This window comes from Mobula birostris, chromosome 12 (assembly GCF_030028105.1).
Source record: "Mobula birostris isolate sMobBir1 chromosome 12, sMobBir1.hap1, whole genome shotgun sequence".
Taxonomy (NCBI): Eukaryota; Metazoa; Chordata; class Chondrichthyes; order Myliobatiformes; family Myliobatidae; genus Mobula; species Mobula birostris.
The window spans coordinates 69635357-69658197 of NC_092381.1; the positions used below are offsets into that span (position 1 = coordinate 69635357).

The 22841-nt window shown below is 44.0% G+C and overlaps 1 protein-coding gene across 8 annotated transcripts in view; it reads left to right on the forward strand.

Moving 5' to 3' along the window:
• LOC140206012 (P-selectin-like) overlaps positions 1-22841 on the forward strand; it is a 129016-nt gene that overhangs the window by 65283 nt on the left and 40892 nt on the right. For 6 of the 8 annotated variants that reach the window (XM_072274036.1, XM_072274038.1, XM_072274031.1 and 3 more), the window contains exons 9-12: positions 1229-1414; positions 11644-11829; positions 15896-16081; positions 20337-20522. In XM_072274036.1, the coding sequence (XP_072130137.1) occupies positions 1229-1414; positions 11644-11829; positions 15896-16081; positions 20337-20522 (744 nt within the window). The remainder of the gene's footprint in view (positions 1-1228; positions 1415-11643; positions 11830-15895; positions 16082-20336; positions 20523-22841) is intronic. The other 2 variants (XM_072274035.1, XM_072274034.1) reach the window with 2 other exon arrangements.

Genomic DNA, 22841 nt, shown 5'->3' on the forward strand with positions numbered 1-22841 from the left:
GAAAGTTTTGCTGCAAGAAATTGGAGAGGAAATTACAGAAGATAATGTAGGATATTGACAGCATGGTTGACAGCCTGCCCCTGTATTTCTAATGACTAGTACTGCTTATTGTTCTGGTGATAAAATGCTTTTGCGGGATTATGGTAGGAAGTTCAAGTTCATTTATTGTTTCATTTTTGCTTGGGTTATACATTTATTCACTTGTTTATTTGTGGGTCACCATGACTGTAACTGGGGTGTGTGATGGTCACCTCTCCTGTCTGTATGTGACTGAGAGAGTTCTCTCCCCAGGGTATGGTGCTCAGTCTGTTTTTTGTGTTTATCGCAATAAACGATTGAGTTTAACAAGCTTCATCGTCTGTCATTATGGACCAAATGCTCACCACAATTTTTTTTTAAAAAACCAGCCTTCCAAGTTCTTTAATTTAGTTCTAATGGACCATGTACCTTTAAAAGTGAAAGCAGAATCTCTATTTAAAAACTACTCAGAAATTGTATTTTCATATAACACTTTGTCAAATTATAAATTCACTAGATTTTAAAGTCTTCAAGCTTTAAAATGACATGCTTTGGTGAATGATGCTTTGGTCAAATATGTCAATAATTCATTTTTATCTTTGCTCCAAACAGATTTTGAGAGGTCAAATATTTTGATCAATTCCTGTAAATTAGTTAGGATTTGTCTCCAAAAGTGCTTTTCCATTAGGCCCCCCTATCTCCTGGGATATGGTTCTATCGTGAGGCTAGCCCTCTGATATCACCACCTACGTCCTGAACAGACACAAAAATGGCAACCCTATCCTCCCTGTTCTGTCCATAGAAGCTGTTCCCAACATATGCTTTTAAATAGTAAATCAGAATGGGAATCATAGCTGATTTTATTTCTGTTTAGTTTAGAATTACTGACAACAATTGTAATAGTTGAAATGACACTGAGCTAGGGTTAAAGGATTAACTCATCACAGAGTATACTTTATACTTTATTGTCGCCAAACAATTGATACCGGGAACGTACAATCAACACAGCGGTATTTGATTCTGCGCTTCTCACCCCCTGGAATTCAACCAAAAATCATTCCAGTCACTGTTGCTCAGTTAGTTTGATTAATTTAAAAATCAATGCCCTTTTATCACTGATTTAAATCATAAGCCATTTTGATGATAATGCTGGTTAAAAATGTTGATGGACTAAATTTAAATGTCTTACAAGTGTGATTTCATGTTTTAGCTGTTCAATGTACACCACTGAAAATTCCTGAGCGAGGTAACATGGACTGCAAAAATATATATGGAGATTTCAGTTACAACTCAACATGTGTGTTCAGCTGCATTGAAGGGTTTGCAGTAAATGGATCTAACAATCTTCAGTGTGAAGCTTCTCGTCAGTGGACAGCAGAAGTCCCCACTTGTGAAGGTATCAAAGTATGAAGTCATTGATTTCTGAAACATGAGGACAGTATTTCCTAGACCATAAGATATAGGGGCAGAATTAGGTCATTTGGACTATCTAGTCTGCTCTGCCATTTCAACATGGCTGATCCAATTTTCTTCTCAGCCCCAATCTCCTGCTTTCTCCCAATATTTCCTCATGACCTAACCAATCAAGTATCTATCAACTTCTGTCTTAAATATGCATAAAAACTTGGCTTCCAGAGCTGCCTGTGGCAAAGAATTCCACAGATTCACCACTCTCTGGCTAAAGAAATTTCTCCTCATCTGTTCTAAAAGGATGCCCCTCTACTTTGAGACTGTCTTCTGGTCATAGACTCTCCCACCATAGGAAACATCTTCTCAACATCGACTCTATCAAGGCCTTTCACCATTCAATAGGTTTCAATGAGGTCACCCCTCATTCTTCAGAATTCTAGTGAATACAGGCCCAGAGTCATCAAATGCTCTTCATATAAAAAGCCATTCAATCTGAAATCATTTTTGTGAACCTTTTTTGAATCCTCTCCAGTTTCAGCACATGCTTTCTAAGATAAGGGGCCCCAACCTGCTCACAGTGATCACTGTGACCATGAAAAGTACTAGATAATCCAAGTTCCTTTTTAAATATACTGGGTGTTCAAAAATAATATATTTAAAGCTACTGTTTTCACATTTTCTCTTCAGTTGTACATTAATAGTGTTTCTTAATCTGCTACCAAAAATAAATTGTAGAGTGAATAAGTATTAGTTAATCAGAAACAAAACATGCATGCAGTTATAAATCTGATAGTGATTGACTCAGAGGCAGGAACTGTCAGGCCTGCACAGGTAGGTGCCTCCCAATCTCCACCCAGCTAATAGGAACCGCCTGCCACTCGTTTCCAACTCATCACCTGCAGCCTATCTAAACCCAGCTCTCGTCCACAGCACTTGTTCACTTTTTGAACCAGCCAGCCTCAACTAGTTGCTCCTAGCCTCCTTCTCTTTTACTTTCTTCTAAAGTCACTGATTATTGTTCAAGCAGCTATTGGTCAGCTGCATATTTTCTCAAGAGGTCATTCATAATGTGTTAGGAATATAGATATTTCTCCCTATCCTATTACTGCTATCTTTGGATTACCTAAAATTTCCAGTAATCTTTCCCCTTCAGCCCGTAGAATGATTGCATTTCTTACTTTAATGGTGAAAAGATGTATTTTACAACATTGGAAGGAGATTAATGCCCCAACTACGTTCTTTTGGTTTTCTCAGACAATACTATGTTTAAATTTGGAGAAAATCAGAAGTAATCTTTATGATACTTCAGTTAAAGTTGAACAGACTTGGAGATCTTTTATTCAACATTTTCATTTAATGTAATTTTTTTTTCTCTTTGCCCATATTTACATTCCCTTGCTTTTTTAACTGTTTTTAATGGAGGTCGGGTTTGAGGACGTGATTGTTTTAAGTTGTTTAAGTCTACTTGATACCTAGTTAGCCCATTGCTTTTTAGATTAGTTGCACGGTGGGTTTTTTTTGGGGGGGGGGTGGGTTTTTTTCTTTTTATTGATATGTATGGAAAATTAGTATACTATTATATTACCTTGTTATTTTATATTTATTATAACTGCACTGTTTGTACTAACTTTGTGTATTAATATCTCTTGCAAATTTATATTGCCTTGTTATTTTATATTATATAACTGCACTGTTTGTACTAACTTTTTTTGTGTATTAATATCTCTGCAAATTTATATTGCAACAGTCTATTAGTGTCTACATGGTTTACCTTTTGTGCACTAATTTAATAAAAAGATTTAAAAAGAAAGGAGTCCATAAAGCTGATCAGCTGCCTCAGTTGTTACTTCAGAGCATTATATGTATTATAATTCCTCTATAGCAATGGATTTTGTTTTTCCTCTATATGCTCACCAATTCAAGCATTGTGAGGCTAATTCACATCATGGACTTCATGATCAGAAAACATTTTGTATAAACTCACTAAATTATATGATGGCTACTGACCAATACCTTTACAGTTGATATGAAGGTTCCTGTCAAAAGCTTAAATGAGGCTAGGCCCAAAGGAAGAGCAACAGCAATAAGCCACAAGGGGCCACAAGACAATGTCAAATGTCGGTTCAATGAGTGAACAAGGACTGTGGATGAGAGCTGGGTTGAAATAGGCTGCAGGTGATGAGATGGAAACATGTGGGAGGTGACTCCTGTTAGCTGGGTGGAGACTGGGAACTACCTGCCTATGCAGGCCTGACAGGATTGCCTCTCATACAGCTGGCACCTGACAGACCACGGTGTGCCTGATCAATCTGGTGGAATTTCTCTGAGTATTGGATCCAAGATGAAACTAGATGTCACCCAAGATCTCTCCTCTGGCTGTACCCTTTCCAATTGACCAGGTACTGTAAACCCCATCCTTGATTAAGTGAATCTATCAACCAGTGAACCATGTATGTTGGACCACCTTCCACCATCCAAGGTTCTGGAGGTACAGGCTCAGGTAGGTTGAGTGATCCATGGACAACGGGCTTGAGGCAAGACACAAGGAAGGTAGATTGTGAACCTGAGGGATGGTGGCAAATGGAGATGGCAGATAACAGGATAATTTTGAAGGGAATATGGGTAATCATGAACTGGAGCAGGAGCCAGTGCATGGCAGGGGTGGGGGGGGGGGAGGTAGGGGCAGCTTCAATCTTGGGTGGATGGCAAGGCGTGACCCCCAGGTCAGAGTAGTCTGGCTGGGTGTCACCAACAGTTGGCCTGGATGAGTCAGCAGTACAAGTTGGAGAAGCCCAAGGAACACTTTGAGGGGGCATGGTTGGGACCATTCAATGATTGCGTACACTTTCCCTGGGTCTACGCCTTGGGGTGAAAGAACCTACTCCAGGAAGGAAATGACGGGGGTGTGGACTGTTATCCTTTTAACTTGCAGTACTGTTGGTTTTCGAGAAGGTGCTGAAGGACTGAACGGACGTGATAGACGTGGTCTCGGGGGCCCTTGGAGAAAATGAGGATATTGTTGTGGTAGACAACCATATACCTGTGTAGCATGCCTTGGATCTTGATAATGAAGGTTTGAAAAATGGCTAGACTGTTGGAAAGTCCAAAAAGCAAGTATTCATAATAGCCAGTGGGTGCTGTATCCAGTTCGTCCATCGTCGTCGATGAAGACCTCGACACCATTAGTCACTTTGAGACTGGATGCGGTGTGACTGAAGATGAACTGGTCAGGCCAATTCGGGTACGGAATGTCCTGGCACATGTTGGGCAGACATGTGTAGGCACTGCAGTTGCTGTGCTGGTGGCTCTGGACTTGCGCAGCTCGCGCTTATGTTGTGCTTCAGCAATGCGCCTTGCTTTGTAAGCTTGACAGCCCTTGTGGATGAGGCTGCGCCGGGTAGGGCGGTTTTGTGCCAGCGTTTCCCAGGAGGTTGTGTCTACGTCAAGCGACTTCAGGGAGGCCTTTAGTGTCTTTGTAACATTTCTTCTGCCCACCATGCGAGCGTCTTCCAGCAGAGAGTTCCCCAAAACAGAGCTGCTTGGGTATGCGCTCGACCGGCATGCGGATGACATGACCTGCCCACCGGGTCTGTGCTCTCATCAGCAGTGTGTGGACTGATTGTAGACTTGCTCTAAAGAGAACTTCAGTGTCTGGGTACTTTGTCTTGCCATCTGATGTCTAATATTCTGCGAAGACCAGTCATGTGGAAATGGTTGCGCTGTCTTGCATGCCGTCGATACACAGTCCACGTTTCACAGGCATACAGGAGGGTAATGAGTACCACCGCTCTGTAGACCTTCAGTTTTGTTGTTGGACTGATTCCTCGACCTTCCCATACAGTGGAGCGCAGTCTACCGACAGCACAACTTGCCTTTGCTATTCTGCAGTTAACTTCTGTATCAATAGTCACTGCTCGTGAGAGGGTGCTGCCAAGGTAAGTAAACTGGTCCACTGCCTGTAATTCTGATTGTGATTTTCGGTTCTGTGTACTGTGCATGAGGGGCAGGCTGGTGCATGACTTCGGTCTTCTTGATGTTGATGGTGAGTCCAAAGTTGTCACACGCCGTGGAGAATTTGTCCATATTGACTTGTATCTCTTGCTCTGAGCCAGCATACAGGGCGCAGTCATCGGCAAACAGGAAGTCTCTCAGAACAGTCTCCTTCACTTTGGTAACAGAACAGCCTCCTTCACTTTGGGAATAGCTTGAAGTCTCCTCAGGTTGAAGAGCTTCCCATCCACTCCGTACTTGAGGCTGATTCCAGCATCACTGTCCTGGAAGGCATCATTCAGCAGTGCAGAAAACATCATGCTGAACAGTGTGGGTGCGAGCTCACAGCCCTGTTTGATGTCATTGGAGACTGGGAATGCCTCAGAGGATTCTCCGCCGCCCAGCACTCTGGCCATCATAGAACTGGCTTACCATCTGAATGAATTTCGCGGGGCAGCCGAACTTTGACATGATCCTCTACAGGCCTTGTCGGCAGACAGTGTCGAAGGCTTTCGTGAGGTCAACAAAAGTTGCGTAAAGTTCGCGATTCTGCTCCTGACACTTCTCCTGAAGTTGGCGCGTGATCAAAAGTCATGTCAATAGTCCCACGACCTTTGTGAAAGCCACACTGTGACTCTGGCAGCAGGCCCAGCTCCAGATGAGTGACCAGACAATTTAGCAGGACTCATGCAAGGGTTTTTCCTGCGATGGAGCGCAGCGAGATTCCTCAGTGGTTGTCACATACTTGTCGATTGCCCTTCCTCTTGTAGAGACGTACAATGGATGCATCTTTAAGTTCCTGAGGAATGGATCCTTGCTTCCAAAAAGACTGGAACAACTCGGTGAGCTTCTCTAAGTATGGGACCACCGGCTTTGTAGATCTCTACTGGTATGGCGTCTGCCCCTGGGGCTTTGCCACTGGATAGTTGGGTGACAGCTTTTGTGACTTCAGCTACTACCGGTGGGTCATCCATGGCGCTGTTGATGTCGACCTGGAGAATCCTGTCTATCGCCTCATCGTTAATAGATGAAGGTCGGTTGAGGATGGCTTCAAAGTGTTCAGCCCATCTCTGTAGGATCTGAGCCTTCTCTGTAATGAGTGTTGTACCATCTATATTCAGGAGGAGGGAGCTCCCGAGAGACTGAGGTCCGTAGAGAGTGTTGATGGCTTCATAGAATCGTTTCAAGTCATTTCTGTCAGCGTATCCCTGTATTTAATCTGCCTTGGCGCTCAGCCAGGCATCTTGCATTTTACGCAGTTTATTCTGGACTATCCTGTGAGCACTGGTAAAGGCGTTTTTCTTGGCAGCGGATGATGGGTCGTTCTGATGGGCACGATGAAGGCAGTGCTTTTCAACAAGTAGAGCCTGTATCTCCTCATCATTCTCATCGAACCAGTCAAGCTGCTTGCGGTTAGAGAGCCCTAGCATCTTCAGTGCTGATGAATGGACAGCATCCCTGAAGCGTTCCCAGTTGTCCACAGCACTGCCTGCAAGGTGTAGGTCAGCAAGCTTGGTTTCTAAGTCTTCAGCTAGTGCTGAAGCTATGCTGGGTTCTTCAGCCTGGCTACATTAATTCTTTTCATAGCCTTGTTCCCTTGTGGTCGCCTCTTGGGTCTGATGCGGAGCTTCATTTGGAGACAGAGCCTGTGATCTTCCAGCAGTCAGCACCACACATGGTCTTGGTCAAGCTGATATCCTGCCTGTCTTTTCTCCTAACAATGGCATAGTCGATAAGGTGCCAATGCTTAGAGTGGGGGTGCATCCAGGAGGACTTCTTATGGGTAGGCAGGCAGAAAGTTGTGTTGGTGTTGAGGAGGTCGTGTGCTGCACAGATCTTCAGTAAGAGTAGGCCGTTACTGTTTTATTTGCCCACTCCATGACTCCCAATGACTCCCTGCCAGGCTGCAGAGTCGCACCTTACTCTTGCATTGAAGTCGCAGAGCAAGATCAGCTTGTCGGTGCTGCTCACTGCTGATAGTAGGGCGTCTAGCTCTTCATGGAACCTGTCTTTCGTCTCATCCGGGTTAGTCATTGTGGGGGCATAGTCGCTGATCAGGGTGGCTTGACTTCTGTTCTGTAGCGGAAGCTGTAGTGTCATGAGCTGGTCGTTCACACCCTTCGGGAGACCGGCAAATTTCCGAACAAGGTGACTCCTGATGGCGAATCCAACTCCAGCATCATGACGCTCATCGCTGGAAGTGTATTCCTCTCCAATTTCAGTCAGCTGACCTTCGTTGGCAAGACGAGACTCACTCAGGGCTGCAATGTCAACGTTGTATCTTGCAAGCTCTCTGGCAACTAAGGCTGTTCTTCTCTCTGGTCTGTTTGCTGTGGGGTTGTCCAGTAGTGTGCGCACCTTCCAAGTGCCTGTGGTGAGCGGTGTCACTTTGCCTTTTGTTGTGTTTGTTCGGCCGCCAAAATAGGATCCCCGCCAGCCGTGGTAAACTGGCCAGGGTGCAATGAGGCAGGCAATGTTTAGGGCACCTTTTCTAGCCCCTTCCTCACTGTACAGAGGTGAGCAGTGCATTCCTGAAGAGGGCTGCTCAGTCGCCCAGCTGGACGCCAGGTTTCACTGCTGCTTCAGTCAGCGAAAAGCCACCATTAGACCCGAGCCGCCTGTGTGCAGGTCCGTGACTACAGCTTCCAGTGTATCCACACCTGCTGCTTCGTCGCTACCCTATCGGCACAGGACTTCAAAGGTTGAGGGTGGTGCTGATGATGATGGTGTCGAGACTAGTGCTTGATTTGGATTTAAGTGAGGGAGAGTTGTGCAGCGTCAGCCTCACTCTCTCTTCCCAATTCCCATCTGGATCCACTGGGAAAACAAGGGTCGAGATGGCTGGAGATGGGACTAGGTGCAGTGGATGACCAGGACGTCTTCTGTGTCTTGTCCTGCTCTACAAGTTCCACGACGCTTGCAGAGACCGCCTTCTTGATCGTTGGACCTTCCATTGGTCTTGTCTGCTCAATCCGCCGGAGTCTGTCTTCACATGCTGGGATAGACAACTCCCTATCTCACCGAGGGTTTGAGACCCGTCGGCTACCCTCACCTGGTTTAGCCGGCTTGTCGAAGCCGTTGCCCGGGGTGTGGCCGCTGTCGCATGCAAACAGCTACGGGGAGCGACCGGTGAGAGCTGAGTGCCAGGTGGGGACCAAAGGTGGGCAAACCACCCTGAAAAGGACGCAACATGTTCCCCCACCAGAGAAGCTACCCCTCCGTGACACCCCGTACACAGTCTTCCACTCATCCCCCCTGGTGGAGGCAGATCAGGTTGTATGAACTCCATTGATCAGTTTGGTGAAGATCTGTACTCTACAAGCGTTTCGAATGCATTATCTATTGAGGGGTGAGGGTAACGGTTCTTAGTGGATTTAGTTAAGTCCTTGGTAGCCAATGCTGGGGTGAAGACCCACATATTTCTTTTTGACAAAGAATCCTGTACTGGCTGTGAACTGGGATGGTCAAATGAAGCCATGCAGCATTACCTCAGAATGTAGTCATTCATGGTTTGAATCTTGAGGAGAAAGGGAGAACAGACGGCTTTGGGGAAGGAAGGTGCCCAGGAGGAGGTCGATTGTGCAGTTGTGGTCTGTGAGGACCTTTATTGAAGGCATTGGTGTTCCTTGGGAGTTTGGTGAGGTTGAAGGCTTCCTCCATCTCCATGGATTTTACAGAGTGAAGTCAACTGAAGTTGCAGGTAGGATCCTACGCAGTGAGCTAGATGACCAGGCGAGGTGAAGTTCATGAGAGCAGAGCCGGGGCTAACCCAAGGTGGGAGAAGTGTTGGGTAAGTCAATCAGGAGGGATTGGATGGACTCAGAGCACTCTCTGATGCGCATGTGCACAGGCTGTGGGTGCACTCTGACCATCTCAGACCCCAGGGGCATCTGCCAATCGCCGTGATGCAGAAGGGACAAGAAGTGGGCTTGATAGGGTGTCCAAGCTACACACAGCGTCCGGTCCAGAAAGTTACCTGTGCCCCAGAATCCATCAGAACCTCCTGTTGTGTAGAGTCCTCGGGGTGTCGGGGAGAGAGAGTGAGTTGGGTTATGGTGCTGGAATGAGAAGCTGGATGGAGCTTACCAGATAGAAAGCCCCTCATCTCTATCTGGTGATGTTGTTTTCCCAGGTGCAGTGGGTATTTGATGCACGAGTGATCGGCAGATCTGCAGTAAATACACGTTGTTTCTCTACCAACACTCATGCTCTTGTGGAGGGAGGGGGTGGTTAAGACAGCTCTCCTTAACTGCATGGGATCTGGAGGCATTGATGAAGCGGGTTCTGCAAACTGAAATGGTAGTGGGAACAGAACTGGAATGCTTGCTGGTAATCTAGGTCATTCCATAAGACAGTTGTCAACACAGAGGGCCAGAGTGATGAGGATTTCGAGGTTGGTGGGTGTCTCCTGGGAAGACAGCTTGTCTTTGAAGCAATCGTAGAGGCTGTAATGGTACTGGGCCAGCAGCACTTCTGCATTCCAGCTGCACTCTGCCCAAGGGTCCTGAATTCCATGGTGTAATCCCACACTGAGCATGAGCCTTGACAAAGGCAATCTATCCAGTCCACTGCCCCACTTCCACCATGGATGGGTGAAAACCCAGTGCTCCTCAGCAGAAAATTCTCAGTTATTGCAGATTGTGGTTTTATTGTCCCATTTAGAAGTGGCCCATTTCAGAGCTTGCCCAGTCAAGAGAGATGATGGAGGCAATCTGGGCTCGGTCCATTACATACCGAGAAGGCTCAAGCTCGAAGTAGAAGGTGCATTGGGACAGAAGGCTGCAGCCAACGGGTTGGGAATCTGTCAGAGCATTTGGATACTGGAGTCTGGGCACAGATGGGGGAGGCTGACTGTTGCAGGGTTGCTGTATGGTGACGGAGAGTTGAAAGAGAGTGGTGAGCAGATGGTCAGAGGTTTCCCACTGCTTTTGAATCATGTGGACAGACAAATTCCTTAAGGTGAACATATTCTGCTGGGTTCACTCATTCTGTCAGGGAATGTAGAGGCTTGACCCAAAAGCAGGGCATCAAAGATCAATCAGCGATGGAAGGTCACTTTAATAATAGACTACAAAACTAACAAGCCACGAGGGACCACAACATCAGAGAGAACATATATTAAACACTGCAGGCAACAAGGTTACTGAAGACTCGAAGCAACTAGTTGAGGCTGGCTGGTTTGAAGAGCAAACAAGTGCTGTGGATGAAGCTGAGTTTAAATTGGCTGCAGGTGATGAGTTGGAAACGAGTGGCAGGTGGTTCCTTTTAGCTGGGTGGAGACTGGGAGCTGCTTGCCTGTGCAGGCCTGACAGTTCCTGCCTCTGAGTCAATCACTTACAGATTTATAACTGCATGCATATTTTGTTTCTGATTAACTAATACTTAGTCACTTTACAATTTTAAAATCTAGTTGTAGTTGCAGATTAAAAACCACAATTAATGTACAACTGAAGAGAAAATGTGAAAACAATAGCTTTAAATGTATTAGCATTTTTGAACACCCAGCATATAAAACCTTGGATTTGTTTCATACTTTTCATAATCCCATGTTTATCAGTCCTGAATGCAGTCACTTAATTGTTTTTGGTCACGTAGGTTCTGCAGAGACGTAATGCTAATCTACGTAAAGGTCCCATGGAAAGCTAAATGATGAATAAGCGACTGAGCAGATAAGAAAGACTACACCTTCCTATACTGAGAATGTCTCAGCCCTTGAATTTGAGACTGTACTCTTCATTGGGGCACCAACCTAAATGGAGGGTTAAAACATGATTCTGCAACACTGTTAAAATTTTGCTGACAATATAAAAATAGTTGCAACTTTTATGTGTGTTGCTTGAACTTCCAGCATCTGCAGGATTCCTGTTGTTTGTTGTTATATAAAAATAGTTTATTGGATTGACTGTCCAATATTTCATCTGGCAGCTCTTTTCCATTATATTGTAATATAGAGTATGTCAAATGGAAGACATGCTAAATAATAACATTTCAAACCAAATTGTGTGTTGAACAGCACTGGCAACGACTTAAATTAAATCAACCTTGTCATTATTTTTGGGAAAAAATAATAAATATTGCTATCTTTCATAGTATCAATATTTAGAACAAATGGGTCCATTTTTATTTCAGAGACATTGATAATTGCACAAGGTGTTTTAGGATAGAAGTAAAATCTGTAAGATTAAATTTGAATTGTTTCAAAATATCACTAAATCATCATTTCAGTTGCAAAATGCACAGCACTGGAGGATCCTGAGCAAGGGTGGATAAACTGCTCCCATCCCCTTGGGCCTTTCTCTTACCATGCAACGTGTGACTTCAAGTGTGAAAGGGGCTTTGTATTAAATGGATCAGAAACCATTTGGTGTGGAGCCTTTGGACAATGGACACCACGAATACCCTCCTGTGAAGGTACCATTCAATTTAATGGTTTATTTATGCCTTTAGAGATTATACAATTGCCTTAAGTATTTCATGCCGTAGAAATAGTCTTGCAATTGGAAGATGCTCTGTTGTTTGTAGATGGTACTTTGTAATTTAGTTCAACAATGTTTGATTATTTGATCAGTATGTTTGTAGAGCCACACAGCAATTGGTTTCCAGGAAGTAAATGTATAGGCACATTGAAAGTTGCCCTGTTTACATTGTCAGTGTGAATTAAAATCTTTTGATAGGCACTATTAATTTGAAGTCTTGATGTCAAGGTCCAGTCTGTCACTGTCACTGGTTATTGTGTCAGGGAGTAATTCAAAGTTCAAAGTAAAATTCATTATCAGAGTACATACATGTTACCTTGTACAACCCTGAGATTCTTTTTCCGTGGGCATACATAACAAAGCAATAGAACAGAAACTGTTAACAAACTCTGCTAATACAGATATAAATAAATAGCAACACATATCGAGCATGAAATAACAATATAACAGAGTCCATGAATGAGTGTAGCTATCTCCTTTTGTTCGAGAAGCTGATGGTTGAGGGGCAGTCACTGTTCTTGAACCTGGTGGTGCAAGTCCTGAGGCACCTGTACTTTCTACCTGTCAGCAGCATTGAGAAAAGAGCATGGTCTGGGTGGAGAGGATCTTTGATAGGTGCTGCTTTTCTACGACAGTGTTTCATGTACAAACTAGATGTGATCAATGGTTGGAGGAGCTTTATCCGTGATATACTGGGCTAAATTCACTACCCTTCAGCTATCAACAGCAGCTATTGTTCAATTATTACAGGACCGTATTTTCAAAATGGCCTGGATTTAGCAGAAGTAGATGCAGATATGAATCTCTGTTTTTGACTAGTGTAATTTCATTATTTTAAACTGTAATTATAGGATGTTGAGTTAATATAGGTGGCATTTAATCAGCATTAATCTAGCTGTTAAATATAAGCAGAACAACAATATTATTAGATTCTTTATTGACATTTATAATATAGAAACTGTAATTGAATTGTTCACCAACTAGTTGACAGAGAAATCATTTGTAGTGGAAGGCTTTAGAAAATTTGAGTACAACGTCGTCTGTTCATCCCAAGTAAGCAGCACTTTTCAATGTTTATGTCTTAAATTACTCAATGCATTTTGAAATTTTACTTTTTGGAAAGATTTTGATCTAATTAATATTGTCGTGGGAATCGTTGGCAAATGTTCACACTGTTGCAGTGTACTTAAATTGCAATGCATTCTCCAGGATTATCATCCCTCCCCATAATTCAGTTCATTTGTAAACATGTATGTAATGATTTCACTGAGTATGCCCAGAAAGAAAGAATCTCTGGGTTGTATGTAGTGACATGAATGTACTCCGATAACAAATTTTACTTTGAACTTTGAATTTGGCAGATCTATTAGTAGTGCTTTGTTAAGTTGATTCTTTACCATCTCAACTATTGAAAGGCCCTGTTAGAATTTTAACACCACATTGATGGTAAAAATCAAGCTATCAATACACCAAAAACAACTTTTGCACTTAATATTTTGCTCATTGAGTAACAAAGCAAAAGCACCAGCAGATTGAATTTGCTGATCTTGATACCTTGCAATTTACCAAGTCAACAATACCCTTACCTTAGCAAGATAGTAATACCTGCAATATAATGTGTCATGTTTTTCCCCAAAGTTTTAATTAAAATGCTCCAAGTCCAGGGGCGGCACTAAGGTGGTGCTAGCTGGGGCTATAGCCCCAGCAGAAATTGCAATAGCCCCACCATAGCACCACCAAGAAATTAACTGCAGCTGCTTTGCTTTCTCTGTATAGTTTTGAATACAGTTTATTTCTCCAGCTGATCTAGTGAAATAGCGCCCCCAATTACCATAGCACCCATGCAGCAATAAAGTTATAAACTCTGTCAGATCCACTCTACCCTTCTGCTTATTCGTTCGTTGTCAATGTCTTGCCGTTGCTGTCCTCAGATCAGTTAAGCTGATCTAAGATCACTTAAGGTGGTGATGTCACTCACTCTGACTCACGCGAGAGACTGATAGTGTACATCCAGGCGCAGATCCATGGGCTTGCGAGACTAACGGATGCCACACACACACAGTGCTTTTACAAGCCAGTGTGGGCCTGGCATGTGCATTATTTTGGCCAGCGTGAAAAATGGATTGATTTTTGGTCAGAAAACGACCTCATCCAGAGGAATCAGTGGTGTCTCAGCCTGAGCATGTCTTAATTGAAAATGATCTGCAGAAAGAAGTAAGTGGGGATGAGGATGACAGCAGTTCATTGAAGAAGTGTGAGGGCGAAATAGAGGAACAAGAAATGGAGTGGGATTCGGAAGAGAACGTGGATGAAGCTGCTCTTAGTGCGAGTGGGAATACTGTTAGTGGTGTTAGCCAGCAGCCTGAGGAAGGACCCCATCAGCCAGCATTGGAAAAAGTACCCTTCGCAACAGTTTGCCAATCAGCAAAGGAGTTTTCGTGGCTGGTTTGACCTGTACTCCTGGCTGGAATACTCTATCACGAAAGATGCTACATTCTGCTTCGCATGCAGGCATTTCCTGTGTGGAGGACATGGGTTCCATTCTGATTCTACCTTCACTGTCACCAGTTACCGCAACTGGCGGAAAGCTACAACAGCTTTCATAATCCACCATGTAAATGCAGCTCATAAGTTTGCGATGGAGGCATGGGCCGAATTCAGATTGAGAAAACAAAATGGTTCATGATTGGGAAATATGCTGATAAAGGACATGCAAAGATTGTCAAAGAAAATCGTGAGTATATGAGAGATGTGGTTGAGTCTCTACGCTATACTGTGTGCCAAGGCATTGCCCAGCGAGGACACCGGGAGAATGATGGATCTGGCAATAGTGGAAACTTTGTTGAGTTGTTCAGTGTAATTGGAAAGTTTGATAAGACTGTAGCTAAAAAAAATAGAGGACGATCCTGGAAATGCAAAAAACACCCATCACGATATCCAAAATGAAATTATGGGTATTATGGCAGATATGGTCAGATATGGTTGATATGGCTATTAAGCCTACTGATTTCGCTTAGACTTCCAAGCGGTGATTCTGTTGATTTTTGTTTTAAATTCAATAGCTGAATTAGTTGAGGTATTGCATGATCAGAGTACGATTTGTCCAACTCCTGGTAAAGCCTTGCATCTGTTGTTTGCCTTATTTGACTTTAATAACAGTGTATCTTCTGGCATTGCTGTGTATGTAATGTGAATAGCAGTGGGTTCGTTTTGTGTTTTTCAGTTGAAAAGCATGCATTTGATGCTGATTGCGGGATTGGTGCGTGATTCACGTTGTCCGCTGTTGCTCAGATGCTCTGTTGGTTTGTTGATGCTCCGTGTAGCCCAGGTTGTCTCTGATGCCGTTGGCACTGTAACAGTTCACTTCTATATTAGATCTGTCAATTGCTGTTGCTTGTGAATCAACAGAGGCATTTATAGTAGGCACATAATACTTGAAACTGACTCTTTAACACCTCGCGTCTGGCCTTGCGAATACATATTACCATACAGTGTATCCCTCAGCGCCATCACTGAATAATTCAGCCCCCCCCCACACCCCTGTAGCACCAGCAAGAAAAAAATCTCTGGCGCCGCCACTGTCCAAGTCTCTAGTCACAAAGTACCATGTATACACTATTTTCTCAGGCTGGAACATCTGAGCACCTTCAGTGCTTTGATTTATGGCCAAGAACACTTTGCATAAGCAATTCTGATTAGAATTAGAGTACGAGCAGCTATTGAACGTAATAAGAGCATGGGTGATTATTCTAGTGAAAATCCACATCCGATTCCCACGTGTTCATAAACCTACCAATTGAAGCCATAAACACACTGGACTGATTATCATCCTCAAGCATTCTGAGGAAAATAGATTCCATCTATTTTCAACCCTTGATATTAAGAAATTTGTCCTTCTGTCACTTCCACAATGTGGCGTGATTTTGAGTGTAGATATCAAGAAAAGTTAGGTTACATGCATGTTAACAGAATCAATGTGAATACTATCACTAATATTTCAGCCATGAAATGTGATATGCTGAGAAATCCAGACAGAGGATCCCATAACTGCACCCATCCCATCGATCACTACAGTTACAATTCGTCTTGCGACTTCAGCTGTGCAGAAGGGTTCATGTTAGTGGGATCACACAGACTTGAATGCAGAGATTCTGGACAGTGGACAGCAGAAATACCCACATGTAGAGGTATTGTATTCATCAAAGCAAAGCAAGCTTGTGAAACTTCTTTCAATTTCTATAGCTATAGTTACTTATGCCTGTCCCTTAAAAATAGTATGCCGTGGACTCACAATTGAAACATAGAAACATTGAAAACCTACAGCCAATACAGGCCCTTCGGCCCATAAAGCTATGCCTTAACATGTCCTTACCTTTAGAAATTACCTAGGGTTACCCATAGCCTTATATTTTTCTAAGCTCAATGTACCTATCCAGGAGTCTCTTAAAAGACCCTATCGTATCCACCTCCACTACTGTTGCTGGCAGCCCATTCCATGCACTCACCACACTCTGCGTATATTTTTAAAACCTGCCCCTGACAGTTCCTCTGTACCTACTTCCAAGCACCTTAAAACTGTGACCTCTCGTGCTAACCGTTTCAGCCCTGGGAAAAGTCTTTGTCTATCCACATGACCAATGCCTCTCATTATCTTGTACACCTCTATCAGGTCACCTCTCGTCCTCCGTCGCTCCAAGGAGAAAAGGCTGAGTTCACTCAACCTATTCTCATAAAGGCATGCTCCCCAATCCAGGCAACATCCTTGTAAATCTCCTCTGCACCCTTTCTATGGTTTCCACATCTTTTCTGTAGTGAGGCAACCAGAACTGAGCACAGTACTCCAAGTGGGATCTGACCAGGGCCCCATATAGCTGCAACATTACCTCTTGGCTCCTAAACTCAATCCTATGATTGATGAAGGCCAATGCATTGTATGCCTTCTTAACCACATGGTCAACCTGCGCAGTAGCTTTGAGTGTCCGATGGACTCAGACCCCAAGATCCCACTGATCCTCCACACTGCCAAGAGTCTTACCATTAACACTATATTCTGCCATCATATTTGACCTACCAAAATGAACCACTTCACACTTATCTGGGTTGAAGTCCATCTGCCACTTCTCAGCCCAGTTTTGCATTCTATCAATGTCCAGCTGTAACCTCTGACATCCCTCCACACTATCCACAACACCCCCACCCTTTATGTCATCAGCAAATTTACGAACCTGTCCCTCCACTTCCTCATCCAGGTCATTTATGAAAATCACGAAGAGTGTGTCACTGACCTCCATGCAGAATATGACCAGTCTACAACCACTCGTTGCCTTCTGTGGGCAAGCCATTTCTGGATCTACAAGGCAATGTTTCCTTGGATCCCATACTTCCTTACTTTCTCAATAAGTCTTTCATGGGGTACCTTATCAAATGCCTTGCTGAAATCCATATACACTACATCTACTGCTCTACCTTCATCAATGTGTTTAGTCACATCCTCAAAAAATTCAATCAGGCTCGTAAGGCACAACCTGCCTTTGACAAAGCCATGCTGACTATTCCTAATCATATTATGCCTCTCCAAATGTTCATAAATCCTGCCTCTCAGGATCTTCTCCATCAACTTACCAACCACTGAAGTAAGACTCACTGGTCTATAATTTCCTGGGCTATCTCTACTCCCTTTCTTGAATAAGGGAACAACATCCACAAACGTCCAATCCTCTGCAAAGATCATCGCCAGAGGCTCAGAAATCTCCTCCCTTGCCTCCCTCAGTACCCTGGGATACATCTCATCCAGTCCCGGTGACTTATCCAACTTGATGCTTTCTAAAAGCTCCAGCCCATCCTATTCCTTAATATCTATATACTCAAGCTTTTCAGTCCACTGTAAGTCATCCCTACAATCGCCAAGATCCTTTTCTGTAGTGAATACTGAAGCAAAGTATTCATTAAACCTCTGCTATCTCCTCCGGTTCCATATACACTTTCCACTGTCACACTTGATTGGTCCTATTTTCTCACGACTTATCCTCTTGCTCTTCACATACTTGTAGAATGCCTTGGGGTTTTCCTTAATCCTGCCTGCCAAGATGTTCTTATGGCCCCTTCTGCTTCTCCTAATTTCATTCTTAAGCTCCTTCCTGCTAGCCTTATAAGCTTCCCGATCTCTATCATTACCTAGTTTTTTGAACTTTTTGTGAGCTCTTCTTTTCTTCTTTGCTAGATTTACAACAGCCTTTGTACACCACGGTTCCTGTACCCTACCATCCTTTCCCTGTCTCATTGGAATGTACTTATGCAGAACTCCACACAAATATCCCCTGAGCATTTGCCACATTTCTTCTGCACATTTCCCTGAGGAAAATCTGTTTCCAGTTTATGCTTCCAAGTTCCTGCCTGATAGCCTCATATTGGAGTAAGGGGAAATTAAACGCTTTCCTAGCTTGTCTGTTCCCATCCCTCTCCAATGCTATGGTAAAGGAGATAGCATTGTTATGACTATCTCCAAAATGCTCTCCCACTGAGAGATCTGACACCTGACCAGGTTCATTTCCCAATATGGATCAAGTACAGCCTCTCCTCTTGTAGGTTTATCTACAGATTGTGTCAAGAAACCTTTCTGAACACACCTAACAAACTCCACCCTATCTAAACCCCTCACTCTAGGGAGATGCCAATCGATATTTGGGAAATTAAAATCTCCCCCCACAACAACCCTGTTATTATTACACCTTTCCAGAATCTGTCTCCCCATCTGCTCCTCAATGTCCCTGTTACTATTGGGTGGTCTATGAAAAAAACCACTCAGAAGAGTTATAGACCCCTTCCTGTTCCTAACTTCCAGCCACAGAGACTCCGTAGATAATCCCTCCATGACTGCCTCCTTTTCTGCAGCTGTGACATGACCTCTGATCAGCAGTACCACACTCCCACCTCTTCTGCCTCCATCCCTGTCCTTTCTGAAACATCTAAAGCCTGGCATTCCAGGTAACCATTCCTGCCCCTGAGCCATCCAAATCTCTGTAATGGCCACAACATCATAGCTCCAAGTACTGATTCATGCTCTAAGCTCATCCGCTTTGTTCATAATACTCCTTGCATTAAAATAGACACATCTCAAACCATCGGTCTGAGCGCGCCCCTTCTCTATCACCTGTCTATACGCCCTCTCGCACTGTCTCCAAGCTTTCTCTATTTGTGAGCCAACCACCTCTTTCTCCGTCTCTTCAGTTTGGTTCCCACCCCCCAGCAATTCTAGTTTAAACTCTCCCCAATAGCCTTTGCAAACCTCCTTGTCAGGATATTGGTCCCCCTGGGATTCAAGTGCAACCCATCCTTTTTGTACAGGTCACTCCTGCCCCAAAAGAAGTCCCAATAATCCAGAAATCTGAATCCCTGCCCCCTGCTCCAATCCCTCAGCCACGCATTTATCCTCCACCTCATTCTATTCCTATTCTCACTGTCATGTGGCACAGGCAGTAATCCTGAGATTACTACCTTTGTGGTCCTGCTTCTCAACTTCCTTCCTAACTCCCTGTAGCCTCCTTTCAGGACCTCCTCCCTTTTCCTATTTATGTCATTGGTACCAATAAGTACCACAACCTCTGGCTGTTCTCCTTCCCACCTCAGGATGTCGTGGACGTGATCAGAAACATCCTGGCACCTGGCACCTGGGAGGCAAACTACCAAACATGTTTCTTTCCTGCGTCCACAGAATTGCCTGTCTGACCCCCTAACTATAGAGTGCTCTATCACTGCTGCCATCCTCTTCCTTTCCCTACCCTTCTGAGCCACAGGCGAGACTCTGTGCCAGAAACGTGGCCACTGTTGCTTCCTCCAGGTAGGCCATAGCTACAGAGTCCCCAACTATACTCAAGCAGGAGTACTTATTGTTAAGGGCCACAGGCGTACTGTCTAGCATCTGACTCCTGCCCTTCCCTCTCCTGACTGTTACCCACTTATCTGTCTCCTGAGGCCCCAGAGTGGCTACCTGCCTATAGCTCCTCTCTATCACCTTCTCACTCTCCCTGACCAGACGAAGGTTATCGAGCTGCATCTCCAGTTCCCTAACACGGTCCCTAAGGAGTTGCAGCTCGACGCACCTGGTGCAGATGTGGCCGTCCGAGAGGCTGGGAGTCTCCCGGACTTCACACATCTGACACCGAGCACAGAACATCAGCCTCTCACACATACTTCCTGTCTGTATTCTACACAGGCAACTTACCTCGCTTTGACCCGTTAGTGCCGAAGCCCCGTTGAGCCAAAGTCCCCCTACTCTGACTCCCTCTACTCTGACACCTGCTCCTCGGATGCCTGCTCTATAAAGCTGTCTCCTTTTAAACTCTTCTCGGTATTCTACCTGGCTGATGTACTCGCGCTTGCACAGTTGTGCCCCGATCAAACTGCTGAAGAAATTGAATGGTGAAATTCAAAATTGCATTTCAGCTGTAACCTGCCAGACAATAACACAGCCAGAACAAGGGATGTTAAACTGCACCCATCCCTTTGGAGACTTCAGTTACAGCTCAAAGTGCACCTTTGACTGCACAGAAGGGTTTCTGCTGCAGGGGTCAGAAGCGCTTCAGTGTGAAGCCAATGGACAATGGACAGCACCCATTCCCAACTGTAAAGGTACTGGGCTAATTTCCACTAGTTTTCACTTTGAATATTTATTATTAATTATCAAAACAAATGTCAGATATCTGTTGCTAATTTGCTTTATTAAAACTGTACAGATTACAATACATAGGACAGTACAGTACAGGCCGACTTGGCCCATAATGCTGTGCCAACTTTGTAAACTATTCCACAATATACACATACACACAAATGAAAGAAAAACCCAGGATTAAGGGCTATATAGGAGAAAAGGTTCAGATATATACCCTGAAAAAGGTACTGTCTGGCCACTATCTGTGCCTTTTCCCATATACTGCGCACTTCTATCAAGTTGCCTCTCATCATTCTTCGTACCAAAGTGAAAAGCCCTAGCTTGATCAACCTTTCTTCATAAGACATGATCTATAATCCAGCTAGCATGCTAGTAAATCTCCTCTGCACCTTCACATCCTTCCTGTAGTGAGGTGACTGGAACTGACCATGATACTCCAAGTAGCATCTATGGAGAGGAATAGACAATTGACTTTATGGGCAAAAGAACCTTTATTATGATCGGAAAGGAAAGTGGAAAAAGCCGGAATAAGAAGCGGGGAGAGGGTAAAGGGTGCAAGCTGGCAGGTGATAGATGAAACTAGGTGAAGGATAAGGTAAGTGAGTAGGGGAGGGTGTTTAAAAATAATGGAAGTTCTCCCTCCACTTTCCCTTTCTCCCATGGTCTACTGTCCCCTCCTATCAGACTCCTCCTTCAGTGCTTTCTTGTAGTCCACATTCAAATCTTGTACTCTGCATTCACATTCACTCTTCCAAAGTATATCACTTCACATTTTTCCAGATTGACCACCACCTGCCACTTCTCTTCCCAGCTCTGCATCCTATCAATGTCACATTGTAAACAACAACAATCTTCTTCACTATATACTACAACACCGACCTCAGTATCATCTGCAGATTTACTAATCCACTCTTCCCCTTCCTCATCCATATTATTTAAAATTCCTGAAGAATGGGGTTCTCAGAACAGATCTCTGCAGCAAACCATTGGCCACGGACATCCAGGCAGATTACACTTATTCTACTACTACCCTCAGCTTTCTGTGAGCATGAAATTCCAAATCCACACTGCTAAGTTTCTTTGAGCCTTACTCAAATCAATATGCACTACTCCCAGTGGTCTATCTTCATTCCTTCCCAAAAATGTCAATAAGGCTTGTGCGACACAACCTACACCATACAAAGCCAAGCCGATTATCCCTAATAAGACTGTGCTTCTCAAAATGCTTATAAGTTATGTCTGTAAGAATCCTCTCCATTAGTTTGACTATCACTGATGCAAGACTCATTGGTCTATGATTCCTAGCATTATCCATGTTACCTTTCTTGAGCAAAAGGATAATGCTTGCCATCCTCCAATCTTCTTGTGGCCAGTCAGAATGCAAAGATCATTAACACCCTAGCAATCTCTTCTCCTATTTCACTTAGTAACCTAGGGCTTTTCCCATCCATCCCCAGGGATTTATCTATCCTAATGCTTTACAACACTGCTTTTTTTAACCTCAACACACTCCAGAACTTTAGTCTCTTCTACACTGACTGCATATTTGACAGGGTCCTTCTCTCTGGTGACCTCTGAAGCAAGTGTTCACTAAGGACCTCCTCTGGCTCCAAGTGTGTTTCTGCCTTTATCCCTGAGCATTTCTACCTTCATTCTAGTCATCCTCCTGTTCTTCTCATACATATAGAATGCCTTTTGGAATTTTCTTAATCTTACTTGCCAAAGCCTTGTCATATCCACTTCGAAATCTCCTAAGATATTTCCTAGATACCTTGTAACTGACTTTTGTTTTCTTCTTTCTCTTGACTAAATGTTTCACCTCTTCAGTCAACCATGCTTCCTTCACCCTACCGTTGTTACCCTTTTGGAATGGGACAATCCTATCTAGCAAGTGCTCATTAGACAACCTCCACATTTCCATGGGAACATCTGCTCCCAATATACATTCTCATGTTCCTGCCTAATATACTTGCAATTAGTCTTCCCTCAATGAAATAATTCCCAGTACCACCTACCATTATCCTTACCCATGGCTATGCTAAAGGTCAGGGAATTGTGATCACTATCTCTGAAATGCTCACCCACTGAGAGATCTGTCACCTGACCAGGCTAATTGTCTTGTATTAGATCCAGTATGCCCTCTCCTCTAGTCGGCTCGTCCACATACTCTGCCAGGAACCTTTGCTGGGCATACTTAAGAAATTCTGCCCCATCGAAACCTTTTTCACTAAGGAGGTGCCAAACAATTTTAGGGAAGTTGAAGCCACCCATGGCAGCCA